We start from the raw sequence: 18,850 nt of genomic DNA on the forward strand, positions 1-18,850 counted from the left end.
TTTTAAAATTTTGCAACTTGGTCCGGTCTGATTTAACACCGACCATATGATATCGCGACAGGCAATCGAGTTGAGCAGGCGAGTTAAGCAATCGAGTCAAGTAGTAGGGTCGAGCAGTCGAGTCGAACAGTCAAGTCGAGCAGTCTATTCGAGCAGTTAAATCAAGCTGTTCAGTTAAGCAGTCCGGTCGAGCGGTTAAATCGAGTAGTCCAGTCGAGCAGTTGAATCGAGTAGTCTAGTCGATCGAATGGTTTAGTCAAGCAGTCGGATCAAGCGGTTAAATCGAACAGTTGAGTAGAGCAGTTGAGTCGAGTAGTCCAGTGTCGAGTAGTCCAGTGTCGAGTAGTCCAGCCAAGCAGTTGAGTCGAGCAATCGAGTTGGGCAGTTGAAGTTGACTCGAGCGGTTTAATCGAGCAGTCCAGTAGAGCAGTTTAACCGGGCAGTTAAGTCGAGTAGTCCAGTCGAGCAGTCTACTCGAGCAATCGGGTCAAGCGGTTCAGTCAAGTAGTCGGGTTGAGTGGCTAAGTCGAACAGTCTAGTCGAGCTGTTGGATCAAGCTGTCAGTTGAGTCGAGCAATCAAATCGAGTAGTCTAGTCGAGCAGTTGAATCGAGCAATCAGGTTGAGCAGTTGAGTCGAGCAGTTCATTCGAGCAGTCGAGTCGAGCAGTTGAATCGAGTATTCCAGTCGAGCAATGGAATGAAGCAGTTGAGTCGAGCGTCGAATCGAACAGTTGAGTCGAGCAGTCTAGTCCGGCAGATAAATCATGCTGTCCTGTCAAGCAGTCCAGTTGAGCAGTCGAATCGAACAGTCCAGTCGAGCAGTTCAATCGTGCAGCTAATTTGAGCAGTCCGATCGAGTAGTAAGTCAAGCAAATGTGTCGAATCGAGTAGTAAAGTCGAGTAGTCCACTCGAACAGTTAAATAGAGCCGTTCAGTCAAGCAGTCAAGTCAATCTGTCCAATCAAGCAGTTGAGTCGAGCAGTCGAATCGAACAGTTCAGTCGAGCCGTTCAGTTAAGCAGTCCAGTCGAGTAATCCAATCGAGCAGTCTAACCGACCAGTCCAGTCGAGTTCAACCAGTTGAGCAATCGAGCAGTCCAGCAGTCGACCAGTGAGGTGACTGAAAATACAACCCATTGCTACGAAAGCATAACGTCCTGTCAGGGACCTGTTTTTAGTTACCTACGATAAGCCTGTTATGATGTCCTGTCATATCAGCCTCTTATATCTATACCTATAAAAAAGGATTTCTGTCTGTCTGTCTGTCCCTATGTTCTTTATAGAATCGAAAACTACTGAACCGATCAGCGTGAAAATTTGCATGTAGAGGTTTTTGGGGCTAGGGAAGGTTCTCTCGATGGCTAAAGACCCCTCTCCCCACTAAGAGGGGGGGGGGCTCTCATACAAATCTATGCCTATAAAAATGGATTTCTGTCTGCTTTATGTTCCTTATAGAATCAAAAACTACTGAACCGATCGGAGTAAAAATTTGCATGTAGAGGTTTTTGGTGCCAGAGAACGTTCTTATAATGGTTAGAGATCCCTTCCCCCACTAAGAGGGGGGGCTCCCATACAAATCTATACCTATAAAAATGGATTTCTCTCTGTCTGCCCGAATGTTCCTTATAGAATCGAAAACTACTGAACCGATCGGCGTGAAAATTTGCATATAGGGGTTTTGGGTGCCAGAGAACGTTCTTATAATGGTTAGAGATCCCTCCCCCCACTAAGAGGGGGGGCTCCCATACAAATCTCTACCTATAAAAATGGATTTCTCTCTGTCTGCCCGAATGTTCCTTATAGAATCGAAAACTACTGAAGCGATCGGCGTGAAAATTTGCATATAGGGGTTTTTGGGGCCAGGGAAGGTTCTTATGATGGTTAGAGAACCCTCCCCCCACTAAGAGGGGGGGCTCCTATACAAATGAAATACAAATTTCCTCATAACTTTAGAAGTAATCAAGCAAATGGAATCAAATTTAGCATGTGGGGGGTTTTGGAAGCAGTAATTTTTTTAATGATGGTTTGAGACCCCTCTCACCCCTGTGGTAGGGGGATAAGGACTCTCATACAAATAAAACAGAAATTTTTGCGAAATTCTAAAACTAATCAAACTCGAGAAATTTTAGACTCATAAAACATTAATCAATAACAAGACCACCAAAAACTAGCAATAGTAACATTAGATAATTCAGAGCGAGACGGCCATAGGTCGCGAGAAGCGCCGGCCACTGCGGGGGGCAGCCCCCCGTAAAGATCACCTCTATCTAGGTTTATTTATTTTCCTGGATCTACTGACCTCTATTACTTTCCTTCAGTTGGGTCACATCTGCGAAATGGTACTTTCTTCGAAAAGATTTTTCGTGAAATGGTACATCCCGCGTAAGGTTTTTCGCGAAATGGTACTCTGCGAAACTATATTCCGCGTTATGATCATCCGAGAATTGATGTTCCGCAAAATGGTATTCGGCGAAATGGTTCGTAATGATGGCGAATATTTAAATGCTATCCGCTTTATTTTATCAGGCTGAGCGATGGGGGGTGTTGTTTTCTACTTTACTGTGAGGAAAATTTATATATTAAAACACCCATGAACTCCTCAGAAACTTGCAAAACTCGAGATTGTGACAAAGGTCATCCGAAATTCACGATTTATGTACAACACAGTTTATTTGTGGCAGTACGAAGTTTGTCGGGTCAGCTAGTAAATAGATAAATTACACTCAAGTCGCTTTTTACGCGAAGGATACGTCACGCGTAAACCAAAACCGCGTAAATTCCGAAATTCGCGTAAAAAACCGCGTAAATTCCGAAATTCGCATAAAAAACTGCTTTAATTCCGAAATTCGCGTAAAAAACCGCGTAAATTCCGAAATTCGCGTAAAAACCGCATAAATTCCAAAATTCGCGTAAAAAACCAAAATTTTGCGTAAAAAAGAACTTTGTGGATTTCAACACTACGCGAAAAATAGACGTTTTGAGCACATCCGCGTAAATTCCGAAATTCACGTAAAAAAACCGCGTAAATTCCGAAAATCGCGTTAAAAAAACCGCGTAAATTCCGAAATTCGCGTAAAAAAACCGCGTAAATTCCGAAATTCGCGTAAAAACCGCGTAAATTTTAAAATTCGCGAAAAAACCAAAATTTCGCGTAAAAGAACTTTGTGGATTTCAACACTACGCGAAAAAATAGACGTTTTGAGCACATCCGCGTAAATTCCGAAATTCACGTAAAAAAACCGCGTTAATTCCGAAAATCGCGTAAAAAAACCGCGTAAATTCCGAAATTCGCAGTGAAAATGGTCGCGTAAAAAACCGTGTAAAAAGCGTAAATTTATTAAATGATGCGATATGATCATTGTTGAATGATCTATATGGTTCGGTATGACCATAGATGAATTAAGGGGGGACCCTACTCTGGAAGACCGAAAAATAATAGATTTTCATAAAAAAATTTCAGATGCTTGAATTATAGTTAAGTGTTGGGGTATTTTGCTATTGGTTAAGGTATGTTTGAAGATATATTTTGTATTTTTTGGATACCAGAATAGTGATTATTATGCTGGTGGCAAATGGCCCGTGAATGCCCACTAGACAATAGTTTCTTGCTGGCGGTACGTGCCGGGAACCAACGGAGCATCGTAGAACGGATTTCAAGGATGGTTTCAAAGCTTTAGGTTAATACCTAAATTGTTACATAGCGGTTGTTGAAAATTCGAAAAATTACCAAAATGACGGCAAATTTTCCGAAAGAAAGTTGTTTTTTCATCAAAAATTGCCAATTAAAAGCTCATAAAAATTGAAAAATTGAGATATCAAAAAACGGCAACGAAACAATTTAGATAATTCATTTTTACATGCTGAAAAAAAATTCAGCCAAATCGGTCTACTAGATTCTGAGATACATGTACATGTAGCTAAAGAAACATGGTTTTGGAGAAAACGCGTTCAAAGTTTCGTACAGCAATGGACTTCGCTTGAGGTGACTCCACAATATTTGCCGTAAGTTTTCAACGAGATCAGATATTAAAAAATCCTTTTGGGCGTGACATTTCTGAAGGTGTAAGCGTCTCAAAAACGCAAAAAAAATCGATTTTTCCGACTTTCCGGAGTAGGGTCCCCCCTTAAATGAAGCGATAAGATCATTGTTGAATGATCTACATGGTTCGATACGACCATAAATGAATTAAATGATGCGATAAGATCATTGTTGAATGATCTATGTGGTTCGGTACGACCATAGATTAATTAAATGATGCGATATGATCATTGTTGAATGATCTTTGTGGTTCGGTACGACCATAGATAAATTAAATTATGCGATAAGATCATTGTTGAATGATCTATATGGTTCGGTACGACCATAGATAAATTAAATTAGGCGAAAATATCATTGTTGAATGATCTACATGGTTCGGTACGACCATAGATGAATTAAATGATGCGATATGATCATTGTTGAATGATCTATATGGTTCGGTACGACCATAGATTAATTAAATGTTTCGATACGATCATTGTTGAAAAAGGGTATGGTTTGGTACGAACATAGTTAAATGAAAAGATATGGATCGGTGAAACCATAGACGAATGAAAATGTTTGATACAACCATTGATAAATAAAATGGTTTTATATGATCATTGTCAAAAAGACGGCATTTGCTGCGCCTTTGAAAATAAAATGATGAAATGGAGAGGGTCAAGCGTGCTATCATGTGATACATCTGATTTATTTGCAAATGTAGGTGATTTGCAAGCTTAACTTACAAAAATCTGTCACACAAGAATGACTTTAACCGCGTGACAAACCACTGTGAAGCTCATAAATGAGCATTTTTTAAGTACGATGTGATAATCAATTCGCTCGAATGCAGCTTCCAGGTATGTATAAGTACATCAACTTGCGCTTTATGTTCAATATCCGAATGCGTCAGACATCAGAGACAAATCCGTGCTAACCGGAGGACATGTAGTTCCTCATGCTGCTTAACACAACAGTGCTTACAATTATTTCGGACAACTTGGATGCAGCTTGAAAAGTCTTATATTGTGTTATGAATGTTAAGTGAAATGATCAAGAAGTAGAGGAACTTCCGCTGCAAAATTCAATAACGTTGTATCGGCAAAGTTTCCAGTCAGAGAACTCTGGGGGCTCAGAAAGACACACCAAAGTGTTCAAAGAAAAATTTACTTGACAGACTAGAAGGAAGCGTAATTTTGCGCATTACTGGACAACAACAACAAAAACAGCAGTTACGTGAAGTTAAAGTTGCTTTTAAGCTTACCCTACGAGTCGAATCATCTTCAATGCCGAAAGACCCGGCATTTGTATTTCCTCTCAGAAAAAAAGCTAATGATATGAAGAAAATGCGCTAGGATATCCGTTCGTTTTCACCAGGTACACTTAACCAGGTTCTTAATGTTGTCCGTTTAAAACGAATTTCGGAATTGCTAAGAATTTGAAGTGTGTAAGTTAGACTTTTTTTATGTATAAAGTAGTAGTTTTTTTTATCATATTTTATCTTGTGAGAAGAGGAGAGGTAAAATCCATAATTGATTTCTCGTTTATTCTTGTTTTGAATTTTATTCTACAGTCTCAACTTTTCATTAGCTATCTTGAAAATGTCTTGGATGGAGGATTCTACTCACGTACGCATCTTTTAATTACCCGGAAACATTGACTCATCGGGGTAGCTTCATTCCTGAACTCGACAGTCACCGACGACGATGTTAACTAGAGAGTGTCTCAATGAGTGCTGGACACGAAATTATAGACGCCTCTAGATAGTTGCTTCCATTCCGGCCACCATACGAATCAAATTTTACGGTGTACAATCGTCGCGAAACCAACCCATATTTTATCACCAACTACCAATCGTGAATTCAAAGTGTGGATCAAATCATGAGGTTGAATGAATAATGATGGACTGCTCAAACGCTGCGCGTTTGTGCGTCCAGCTCTAAGTACGCTAGAGAATTCAATTAGCAGTCAATTCGCGCAACATGTAACTTCCCTTGCTCTAGAATTCACTTTGACAGATTAGCAGCATAAATTTTTCCCGGAAAGCTCGTAAAATTCGGCTCTAAATTAGAATGAAAAAGCCCGGCGTAACATCAAAGCATCTAAATTATCTGAGCCAATGTTTTCCCCCTGCAACAAAAAAAACCGAACGAAATAACTGACACGAAGTCAAGTTAAGATAACGAACTTTCCCAACAACAATGGCTATTATCCCAATCCAAGCAGGCAGGCTCCATTTGGCCGTAAAAGATCAACTGCGATGGGGTCGCACGGTGACCAACCTAATTTAATTACCACCAGCGCTGCAGCGTTCGGAAGGAAGCACAAAAAAGTAACTGGCAAGAAATTGAATTGCTCTCTCACTCAAGAGTGGCGATATTGTTCCCTGTGAGCTCCACCTTCCTTCCCTATCTCCCTACTGCAGCAGGGAACTGATAGCCATACTTTCATTACAAGCTCAACACACACACACATAATATCCCATCGCCAATGATTGATTTTAATCTGAAAACTCTTCGGCATGTCACCCAGCTGGACTGCTGCTGGCTGGGGCTGGGAAGCCCCAAGCCGAGCAAAAAACCGTGGGAGGTACTGTTGTAAAACCATTATACAACAGTTTTAGTTAGCAATTCCCTCCACCCACCACTACTGGCACCAACCGGGTCGGTTCCTCTTGAACGCAGGTCCTCCGGCCTGCCTGGCCGCGCGCACTAAAGGACTAAAAAGTCCCCATCCAACAGCAACAACAACAACAACAGCAGTCGGAATGATTTATTTGAATTTGATGGCGAAAACTATCCGATTCGAATGGTTGGCTTTTTTTCGGTCGGTTCCTAATGCCACAACCAACCACCGAACCAGCCGAACCGAAAGGAGGAATTAAATGGAACGTGAAAATCTTCTTCCGGTTCGAACCCGCCGCCGCCGGCATCGGTGGGTGCAACGCCTGCGACGAACGAGGGGTAAAAAAAACCGACAAGACGAAACGGAATCGGAACTGGTCAAGTGCAGTTCCGATGTCAAACTAATTAGAACAATGCAACTGACAGGTGGATGGTCTTGATCCTTGGTGACACGGATTCCGGTTTTTGGTTTCGTTTGATGGATCAGAGGGTGGTAAACAAAAGTTTGATCCATTTAATTTAAGTAGCAAGGTGGGTTTGTTACTTAATCCAAACAATCGACGAACGTGTCGTCGCGGGAAGGCGGATGGGAATGAATGGTGTCGGTGCTAAAAAACATTCTCAACAGGTAGTTGCTAAAAAAAAGAAGAAAAAATCGGCTGCTTGCGTGTTGAATGACGATGTCTATCTGTCTAGGACTAGTTTCTGAAAACAAGCGGTAGTCGACGGAGAATAGTCGAGACACGCACCTCTACCTTTTATGTGCATATGGTACCACCTGGTGGAAACGAAAAGCAATACAGGTTACACGGAGAAAAACTCGATTAAGAAAGTTATTGATATTCGATATTTTGACGTAGAACTATGGCAATTTCATGACGGTAACTAGAGTCTAAATTATGGAATGACACCGTATGGTTATCTAAACATGATCGACTCATAATAGATGTAGCAATAGTATAGTTTCTGTTGTAATTTCTTAATATTTTTTTGTGTGATTATAGTCACTTTAACAGCTTGGGTCATTCGTGACTTCTGCGGGGTTGGGAATTGAATCCGGGCCCTCGGCGTGAATGCTAACCACTACACCGGGATTGACCCCATTCTTGATAATTACATTTTCTTCGTGATCCAGGGTTGCCACTCCATTTCAAATTCCCGACATTTTCCTGGTTTATAAATTGATTTTCCGACTCATATTTTTGGATTGTAATGGATTTTGTTTAAATTTTTTAACAACAAATGATACGCATATTTCGAATTTTTTTTAAAGTTTATTTACTGATAATAATTCCTACGATAAAACTGAACCTTGACGTGGTGTAGGGCTTTTTAACTGATCAGTAAATGAACAGCGGTCACGTTTACTTCTGAATGTGGGTATATATCAAAATACTTTTATGATTTCAGTGGGACTCGGGGTAAAAATTTACCAAATGTGATTGTTGCGTTGTTCAGGAAGTGCTTTTATTCCGTTTAAGAATAAAGCCAGTGCGGGGATCTCTGATAATAATTAGATGAATGTTTCTGGGACTTATCCCTATCTATCACAGCTGTCACAAATATCTCCGAAAATTGCCGGTTTGATTGGGTCGGCCGGAGGCTTAAGGTTAGTAAGAGGATCGAGGCAGGATACCAGACCTAGTTTAAATGCCGAAGAAGCATTCTACAATGATTATGGATAATAAAAGAGGTGCTAAGGTAGCAGATTAAGGAAAATTATGTCAATTCTTATACAACACTACTTTACATTTAATTCACAATAATAATATTTCTAGCTGTCTAGCCCCAAAAACCGGGTTTGGTAACGAATTTCCGTTATAGATGTAAGATGAAATTTGCTCATAAGTTGATAACGGTCTAACGGTCCGAAATTTGTTTTCCTATTGGTTTGTTTATGTTGGAAAATTGATAGCGGGCGCGCGATTGAAGACCAGTGTGTGGTGGGTCTGACGAATCCTCCACTTCTTCACTATACTGCATTTTACAACTCAAGTAGTATAAAAAGTCCAAAGCTCATTTACAAATTCGATCTATCATTTTTCTTTTCATCATCATCATTATATTTGAAATATGACATTCCGGCCTTTGGCAGAGAGATCTTAGTGTCAGTTCGTGGAGTCGGCGTGACGGGTATGCTTGGGGCTCATACAGGCTTCATTTTCGATTTTTTGCTCAGTAGATGCTCATCAGACTACAACGCCTCAACGAAACAGAATTCGAAAGAGTAATGTAAATGGGAATTGTAAAGTTTCTTATTATCTACAATATTGTTGAAGAAAGTATAGCTTTATCTTTTGTATTTACGGCGTTATGAAGCTGCTACCCCGTTGGTAGCCAAATGAGCGCTCTTTTTGCTACCAACGGGGTAGCAGCCTCACAGCACCGTAAATAGTAAAGATAAAGCTATACATTCTTCAACAATATTGTAGATAATAACAAACTCTACAATTGCTCCTTACATTACTCTTTCGAATTCTGTTTCGTTGAGGCGCTGTAGTCTAATGAGCATCTACTGAGCGAAAAACTGAAAATGTAGCCTGGGGCTCAACCTGTGTTTTAGTGGGCCACATTGTCTGTCTCGTCAGGTAGAACTGATGTTTGAGGTCTTCCTGACACTTTGTTGACATCACAAAAGGTCCCGGCGCATAGTTTTATACGCTATTAAGCGACGAGCTGGATAACTCAAAAAAAGGAAAAAAGTTTATTTACTGAACAATGTCCACATAAAAAGATTCCAAGATAACATAGAAGATTGTAAAAACTGTTATGAAATAGCCATATCATATTATTCGTTCAGCTTGGTAGCTGATGTTTTGTAAATAACTGAGTTAAAAGGATCGTGGTTTTGCTTTTGAGAAATAACTTAACAAAATACGATATTGCTAGGAATAAACCAGTATTGATTCAAAGCTAGATTTTGATAAAAACCTTTTTGGATTCGGTTGAATATTCTTCAAATTTTAATTGATTCTTGATTACGGACGGTATGCAATATTTTTTTACAATAAAAGTAATACCTAGCTTTAAGGGGCTCTGTAGCCGCAAGGTTACCGAGTCTGCTTTGATAAGCGAATGATCGTGGGCTCGAATCTCAGTAGAATCAGGCCATTCGAAGTCAAAGTGACTTTAGCATGGGTTTATTTTCAGGCCCCTCATCACCCTTCCTTCATGCTGAATTCTATATTATCCCGGAAAAATCAGAGGGGTTGTGTACAAGACACGACCGCATATATAGGTGACGCAGGACTACGTAAGTCTCTTTGTAGTGATAGTAGCATGTATCCATGCTTGTAATCATTCGATTCTTCATGTATACATGCTACATGCACAGACTAACTACATGCGTTGTATGTAACATTTATCAAAGTAATAACATTACATACGTTCAATCCTCAAAAGTTTTCAGAGTTATTTCTATGTGCATTTGGAAACAATTTAACAAAATCAAGAACACAAACTATTGCTTACCTGTTACTTTTTTACCTTACCTTACTTGTTACCTTACAGAAATTAAAGATTGTTTTTATTACCTATGGTTCCCCGCGTTGAAGAGATTTTACCAATTCAATCCTATTTTATCAACAGCACATCCATTCACTACACTTCTAATGAAACGGCACGCATGCGTATTCATACAGTCATATTATAACCGAACACTATAGCTGTAGCACATTTTTCCAACACAGATATCAAATTTGCCTAGGTTTAATCGTCTCGCAGTAAAGAATTTGCGATCTGTTGGGATAGCGAACTTGTCATTTTTTCTGGCACACTTCCCTAACACAGACATCAAATTGAACAATAGCGTTCGTAAGAAACCTGTTGGCACGAGGGGGTTTTGTCAGTCTCTCTGGTGTACTTCCCAAGCAAGGACATCAAAATGGTCTAGGTTTAATCACGGTGTTCAGAAATCTTGTTGGAATGAGAAAGCTTTGTCACTTGTTTTGGCTTATTTCCCAAGCACAGATATCAAATTGGTATAGGTTTAGATCATCGTAAAGAATCTTCCAACCAATCATGGAGCGAGAATTCTGGTAAAACATAAGTTCATTATTTTCAATTTCTCGATACCTCAACATCAAGAATTCACATTTTTCTTCATTTGGGTCAATTCTTAGAAGATTTTCCAATCGATTGGTGTAAGAATATTGAAAATCGGTCGGGTAACCACTAAGCTATTAGCGTTCAAAACCTCACCACTTTTCGAGAAAGATTTTTTGGAATTACCCCCTATACCAGCTACCTTCCTGAAAGACGTAGTCCTACGTCAAAACCCAATTACGCACAAGCACGCATGAAATTCAATAAGCATATCGCTCACTCAATAGCGATTATAGCAAAGAAATGCAGTGCGAGTCATACAGCAAACACCCGGGCAAACATATCACAATAGATCAACGATAATGGTCACAGTCAGGATGGTAAAAACTCATCAAAAATCAAAATCAACTGTGAATCATGTCAACTTGATCCTATGCAGAAAAAACTCACGCGTGAGTTTTTCTGCTTTCATAGCAAGAAGCACAAAACTCACACACATTTCTTCCCGCTTGATCATATTCTGCTATACACATAAACATACAAATTCGTTGTTGAATAGCATAGGCATTCTCTCGTGCGATACGTAACTGTGAGTGAGCGTGAGAGAATGAATCTCTAAATAAATCGTAAAGTTAACTAAAACACACTTAAACTACATGTTTATCTAATTCTTATAAGGCTTTTTACTTTCTAGTTAAGAAAATGTCGATTCCCGCGAAAGAAAAATGTAAATTCCGCCAATATGTTTGCCATCTTAATTCATGAATGTGTGGTAGCTTTTTTCGCTGCTGATGTTTTCTCTGGTGGTTAATTCTCTTCCGCTCTCTGGTTTGTTGAATGAAATGCCAGCTGTGGAAGAATTAACAAAATGGCTTAACAGCTGAATTTGGTTCACATCGCATAGCAACAGAGGCATCGTGTATAATAGCGAGAAAAATTCATATGTGAGTTCTGCGCTTTTGATCAAGATTGAAATTTCATGGTGCTTGAAAACTCATTGAATTTCGTGGGGCTCTAATAATCTCTTTCCAAATATTGACATTCTTTGATTTATTAATGCTCCACAGTTGCAGAGTATATGTTCAGCAGTTTCTACTTCAAATTGGCAAAAACGACATTGAGCAGTGTCATTTTTCCCAATTTTATTTAGGTAATATCTGCTCGGACAATGACCAGTCAACAGACCAGTAATTACCCGAAGGTCTTGTTTTACTATGATTTAATAAGATCCGGGCTTTTGCTGCACTTGGTCTTAGGAAACTTTTTGCCTGTCTGGATATATCCGTGGCGTTCCAATTTGATTCTACCATGGACGTTTCCTATGTTATTATTTCGGCCCTTAAAGCACACTCCGGGACTCCACAAAATGGTTCTGGACCAATAAAATTTGATGCAGAACCTTCTCTAGCTAGACTGTCGGCTTTTTCGTTTCCTTCAATACCACAATGGCCGGTCACCCAGTATAAAGTTACTTCGTTCCTACTGGTCAATTTTCTAAGCATTCCCACACTAGCATCGATTTACATGTAAATACTTTAAGCACATTCAGAGCTCTTGGCTATCTGAAAATTTGCAGATCTTTGCAAATCTATACTTCCTATTTAAACAGATATTCGCGCATTCAATAGTGGCGTGAATTTCTACTTGAAATACTGTTAGACTGTTGCCCATAGGTATAGCTTTACTGATACCAGGGCCAATACAAGCTCCAGTATTTTCACCCATCTTCGACCCATCGGTGTAAAACACAGAACCTGGACGCAAGCTTGGCCCACCAGACTCCCAAATATAGCGGCTTGATTTAACCACTTTGAAGGAAACGTCATAGTTTGTCTTTGTTGTCATCCAATCTTCAATCGTAGTAACACGTAGTAACAGAGTTTAACCCGAAATCCTTAAGGATCCTTAAATGTTCTGTCAGATTACCGTCTAAAATCTGGTTTTTTTTTTTTTTTTAATCAGCTCCAGGCCGTGGTTTCCTCTGCTGTACGAAGAAGTCGTCTCCATTCTACTCGGTCCATGGCCGCAATTCGCCAGCCACGTAGTCTACGTAGGGTCCGCAGGTCGCCTTCCACTTGATCGATCCATCTTGCTCGCTGCGCGCCCCGCCGTCTCGTTCCAGTCGGATCGTTATTGAGAACTTTTTTAACCGGGCAGTCGTCCGACATCCTCACGACATGTCCAGCCCATCGCAGGCGACCGATTTTTGCGGTGGCAGCGATGGGTGGTTCCCTAAGCAGCTGATGCAATTCATGGTTCATTCGCCTCCTCCACGTTCCGTCTTCCATCTGCACTCCGCCGTAGATGGTGCGCAACACCTTCCGTTCGAAAACACTAAGGGCGCGTTGGTCCTCCACGAGCATAGTCCATGTCTCATGGCCGTAAAGGACTACCGGTCTAATCAGCGTCTTGTAGATTGTTAACTTCGTGCGGTGGCGAATTTTGTTCGATCGCAGCGTCCTACGGAGTCCAAAGTAGGCACGATTTCCTGCCATAATGCGTCTTTGTATTTCTCTGCTGGTGTCGTTGTCTGCGGTAACCAGTGAGCCCAGATACACGAACTCTTCTACCACCTCGATTTCATCACCGTCTAAATGAATCCGGGGAGGGAGGTCAGCATTCACTTCTTTAGAACCTCTTCCTTTCATGTATTTTGTTTTCGATACATTAATGACAAGTCCTATCCGTTTGGCTTCAGCTTTCAGTCCGATGTACGTTTCCGCCATCCTCTCAAAGGTACGTGTAATGATGTCAACGTCGTCAGCGAAACCAAGAAGCTGGACGGACTTCGTGAATATCGTGCCACTCGTGTCTATACCCGCTCTTCTTATCACACCCTCCAAAGCGATGTTAAACAGCAAACATGAAAGCCCATCACCTTGCCGTAACCCTCTTCGGGATCCAAAGGGACTCGAGACTGCCCCTGATACTCGAACAACACACATTACTCGATCCATCGTCGCCTTGACCAATCGCGTTAGTTTATCCGGAAATCCGTAGTAGTGCATAATCTGCCATAGCTGATCTCGATCGATCGTGTCGTACGCCGATTTGAAGTCGATGAATAAATGATGCGTGGGCACGTTGTATTCGCGACATTTCTGCAACACTTGCCGAAGCGCGAAAATCTGGTCCGTGGTGGCACGGGCACCCATGAATCCCGCTTGATATTGCCCCACGAACTCCTTTGCAAATGGTGATAGTCGACGACATAAAAGTTGGGAGAGTACCTTGTATGCGGCGTTCAACAGTGTGATTGCGCGGTAATTGCAACAATCCAACTTGTCGCCCTTTTTGTAGATCGGACACACGATGCCTTCCGTCCACTCCTCCGGTAGTAGCTCATCCTCCCAAATCTTGACAATGACCCAGTGCAGCGCTCTAGCCAGTGCGTCACCACCGTATTTCAGCAGCTCGCCGGGTAGCTGATCAGCCCCAGCCGCTTTATTGTTCTTCAGCCGACCGATCTCTTCTGCTACCTCCTGGAGGTCAGGGGCTGGTATTCTGTCGTCTTCTGCACGTGCTCCAAGATCTATTGCCATATCGTCACCTCCATGTTCAGCTACATCGCTGTTAAGGTGCTCGTCATAATACTGCTTCCACCTCTCGATCACCTCACGTTCGTTCGTGAGAAGATTACCGTCTGAGTCTCGACACATATCGGCCTGCGGCACATGGCCTTTGCGCGAGCGGTTTAACTTCTCGTAGAACCTCCGTTTATCGTTAGCACGGTACAGTTCTTCCATCGCCTCGCGATCCCGATCTTCCTGTTGGCGCTTTTTCCTCCGGAAGACCGAGTTTAGCCTGTTCCGTGCTTGTTTATATCGATCCACATTCGCCCTCGTACGGTATTGCAGCATCCTCGCACGTGCTGCATTCTTCTCCTGCACTAATTGCTCGCATTCGCCGTCGAACCAATCGTTTCTTCGGTTCGGATTCATTGTACCTAGTGCCGCTAGTGCAGTGCTACCGATGGCGGTCTTAATGCCTTTCCAACCATCTTCAAGAGTTGCTGCGCCAAGTTGCTCTTCCGTTGGTAGCGCTGCTTCCAGCTGCCGCGCGTATTCCTGGGCAACTCCGGTGACTCGTAGCTGCTCGATGTTGGGTCGCGGCGTACGACTTCGACGCGTGTTATGCACCGTCGAGAGTTTTGAGCGCATGCAAACTGCAACTAGGAAATGATCCGAATCTATATTCGCACTGCGGTAGGTGCGAACGTTTATAACATCAGAGAAGAATTTACCGTCGATTAGAATATGGTCAATTTGGTTTTCTATTCGTTGGTCTGGTGATCTCCAGGTGGCCTTGTGGATATCTTTGCGGGGGAAGAAGGTACTTCGGACTACCATTCCGCGGGAAGCTGCAAAATTTACGCATCGTTGGCCGTTGTCGTTCGTTGCGGCATGCAGGCTGTTTGGCCCGATTACCGGTCTATATATAGCTTCCCGTCCTACCTGCGCGTTCATGTCACCGATGACGATTTTCACGTCCCGTCGCGGACAGCCATCATACACCTGCTCCAGCTGCGCGTAGAACGCCTCCTTCTCGTCATCGGGTCTCCCTTCGTGTGGGCAATGCACATTGATGATACTGTAATTGAAGAAACGGCCCTTAATCCTCAACTTGCACATCCTTGCGTTGATCGGTTGCCAACCAATCACACGCTGGCGCATCTTTCCCAGTACTATAAAGCCGGTTCCCAGCTCGTTGGTGGTGCCACAGCTCTGGTAGAAAGTAGCCGCTCGATGCCCGCTTTTCCATACCTTCTGTCCTGTCCAGCAAAGTTCCTGCAGTGCTACGACTTCGAAGTTTCGGGGATGTAATTCATCATATATTATCCTATCGCAACCCGGGAAGCCGAGCGATTTGCAATTCCATGTCCCGAGTTTCCAATCGTAGTCCTTATTTCGTCGCGTGGGTCGACGCCGATTGTTCCGATCCCTATTTTCTTCTTCGTTGTTGGTAACTTTTAGTTTTCCAGGGCGGCTTGTTGGGCCTGCCCCTAACCCCCTGTCTCGCCGGAGGACCATCGTGCACAGCACTGTTTAGAGTCCCTGCTGGCATAAGGACGAGTATAATAATCAGCCGCCCCTAACATGGAGAACAGACGCTGTTTGAGCCGCACCTCCTTGGTGAACAGACGCTCGTGTTTGACGAAGCATTTCCTCTACCGCCATGCTATGGTTACCGCGCCAGTATTCGCGTCGCACCTCCTCACTTCGCTATTGTCAGATTGACAACATTGCCCAGGCTACGCCGCATTTGGTATCATATGACTCGTGGAGGCGTGAGGCGGGAGCTTGTGAGGACCAGAGCTGTGTTTGACGCTCCTTCCAGGTTGTCAACTCACCATTTGAAGCCCCTAAAATCTGGTTATATCGTTTGAATTGCAGAACTCTTTTTGCGGCCTGTTGCTTTACAAATTGATGTAATGGTAACATGTTAAGAAGGGCATCCAAAGCAACTGATGCGGTGTACTTTTCATTGCCCCAGTTATTGTTGTGCAGGCAAGCCTCTGCAATTTACCTATCTTTTTTTGAGCGGTTACTTCATTAATGACGATTTACAATTTATTGGCGTAGACCAGAGACTTCACATAGCCACATAAAAAATAGCCAAACAGTGTAAAAAGCAAAACAAGCAACCGTTGACACTGGCGCACATACCAAAAAGTGTTGCCAACTTAAATCTCCATTCATGTATAAAAAATACAATATAGTATAGTAATGTACAATCTCTTAATTCCGTACCTTATAAAATTATCTCGTGTAAACTGAAAAAATATTTCACATCTAACGTCAAGATTAGTGATTTAAAATGTAATATATTCTATTTTTACCAAATGTTATTTTCCGTGCATCCATTTGTGTCTCATTGGGGTTGGCGTCTTAGCTACTTCATCTCATCGCCTGAGCGTGGCGCATCGATCACATAAGATAAAACCCTGTTCGGAAATCATCGTGCTTCTCGGTAGGAATGGTGTTTAACGTTGTTTTTTTGTTCTTTGCTTTCTTCTCTTGTCCTTCCAGCTGCTGTCGTGGGCCAAACCGGACGAAGACGTTTGCCGCTCACCGTTCGAGTGGGCCTGCGGGCGATTCGAGGAAAAATATGCCGCCCACAGTTTCTACGGGGTCAACAAGGGGGAGTGGAACTTCGACGCACACCAAGACTACGAAGGTAGGGGGATGGCTTAGTTTTAATAGAATAAATTATTCGCTTTTGATCATCCTTGAGGTAATTTGAAATGTTTCATCACCACACAGATACTGCCGCAGCCTACGAGTTCATCTCGAAGCTGCCCTCGGTGGCTATGTCCTACTCGACGCAGTCCATGATCCGGAAGCTGCACTCGACCTGCACCACGGTGGAAACGGTCAGCAACAGCGAAGCCATCACTTCGCTGAAGCGGGCATTGAACCATCTCGGTAAGTGTGTTCTTCCACTTCACTCTTTGACGGAGTTTGTCAGTGCGACACGACAGACCGCGACAAGGCTTTGACAAGAAAAAATTGTTTGATCTTTCAGTTCTATAGCTGCAAATTAAATTTTTATTCGTCTAGTTTAGTTTTTTTTTGTGAAGCATCTATGACCCTCCTTTTTGAAGACAACCGTGAGAAATCATGATTTGATGTCGTTAACGAAAGAAAAAAAATTAGCCGTTCCCGGCGAACAACCGGATCGAATCAGGCAGTCAAAATGCGAAATTTTATGATTGCGAAAAAATGCAAATGCATCATCTTCAGATGCAGGAGAAGGACTGCTTTACTTTTTTTTTCTTTTCGTTCTTTCTTTTGGGGTTAAACTGGTTTTACTGGACTGCTGGACTGGTGGAAAACTTTGACCTTGGCCCGTCCGGACGACATTAGTAACATTAGAGCGTTTAAAACGTTTTTAAAAGGTCCCCCCGTCCACAGCAGCAGTGTGGATGACGATGACACTAACAAACTAAAGTCAAGTAGGTAGAGGTGTCATTTCGCCAACCACCAGCGTTTGCTTTGTTGAATATGATTAACATATCGATCCGAAAACGGATGGCCGATCTAACTAATCGGGTGCATGCCGCCTTTATATCAAATGCTCGCTGGCATTTTATGTTAATTTTTTTCTCAATGTCGAACTGTGGATTTCTTGCATTTTTTGCATTGTTTCGTTCAACATTGAGCTCATACTTGATGACATTTGATAGTGGATTTTGGATCGTGATGTTGAAAAATAAATGGTGAAACCGACGTTAAAAAATATCAAAACATTTTGTGAATGAAGTTCTACCTAAGAAGGTGAATGAGAAAGGATGTTAAAATCCTAATAAAATAATGAGTCAAACCTCAAAATTTGACCATCTTTAGTAGACCTTTCTTTTTTTGTTGCGCTGACCTTACTTGAAATTGATGTCTCGAAAGAAAAAATGCTTTAGAAAAAATCTTTTTTGGATTTTTTGTTTGGATTATTCTTTTTAGGGTTGCACGAAAAACAAATTTCTTCAAGATCAGTGATTTTACGAAGCATTTTTCTTTCAAATTGGTTCAATCAACAACATTATTTGGAACGTTCGGTCCGGACTTCTTCTTCGTTTTCCAAAAACAATGCACTGCTTAGAAAGCCACATCCCCAAAATTTCGAGAGGTAACGAATTTCACGTGAAAGAAGTGTTTTGAAAGACTTTTTGCTATTATTTTTTACAGATTGTATTTCGCATTTTCTTAAACTTAGTGTACGAAGGTTGCTTCTAGCTACAAACTTCTAAGGCAGTCGTATTTAAATTATGATTTTTATCTCTCTCTCTCTCGTTGCTCACATTGCCGATCTTATCGCATTGCGTCCTAGGGAAAACTTCGAAATCGATCACATTTTGTATGGAGTGAATGTTCTTCATGTTGTGAAAATCTCCGTCAGGAAAGAAAGTAGAATAACATCTTTTCGTCTCGACATATTCCAGAACTTCTCGCAGCTTGCATTTTGTTTTGTCGTGTGTCCTTTTGGTCGTTTGGCCGTTTATTTCATTGCTCATAACTTGCGTAGATCGTCTTAGAAAACGGTGTTTCCGGCATCACTGCCTCCTATGCTGAAGCCTCCTGAAGAAGACGAAGAAGCTGAGGACGAAGCGGAGGATGAGGCACTGCCTTCGGTGAGAAATGTCGGCACAGCTTCGAAGGTAACGTCG

At 42.0% G+C, this 18,850-nt stretch overlaps 1 protein-coding gene across 5 annotated transcripts in view; it reads left to right on the plus strand.

The window, feature by feature from the left end:
- Positions 1 to 18,850, plus strand: part of LOC128745358 (protein gone early) — a 337,621-nt gene that overhangs the window by 253,776 nt on the left and 64,995 nt on the right. For all 5 annotated transcript variants that reach the window (XM_053842410.1, XM_053842407.1, XM_053842412.1 and 2 more), the window contains exons 5-6: positions 16,719 to 16,866; positions 16,953 to 17,114. In XM_053842410.1, the coding sequence (XP_053698385.1) occupies positions 16,719 to 16,866; positions 16,953 to 17,114 (310 nt within the window). The remainder of the gene's footprint in view (positions 1 to 16,718; positions 16,867 to 16,952; positions 17,115 to 18,850) is intronic.

Source organism: Sabethes cyaneus, chromosome 1 (assembly GCF_943734655.1).
Source record: "Sabethes cyaneus chromosome 1, idSabCyanKW18_F2, whole genome shotgun sequence".
Taxonomy (NCBI): domain Eukaryota; kingdom Metazoa; phylum Arthropoda; class Insecta; order Diptera; family Culicidae; genus Sabethes; species Sabethes cyaneus.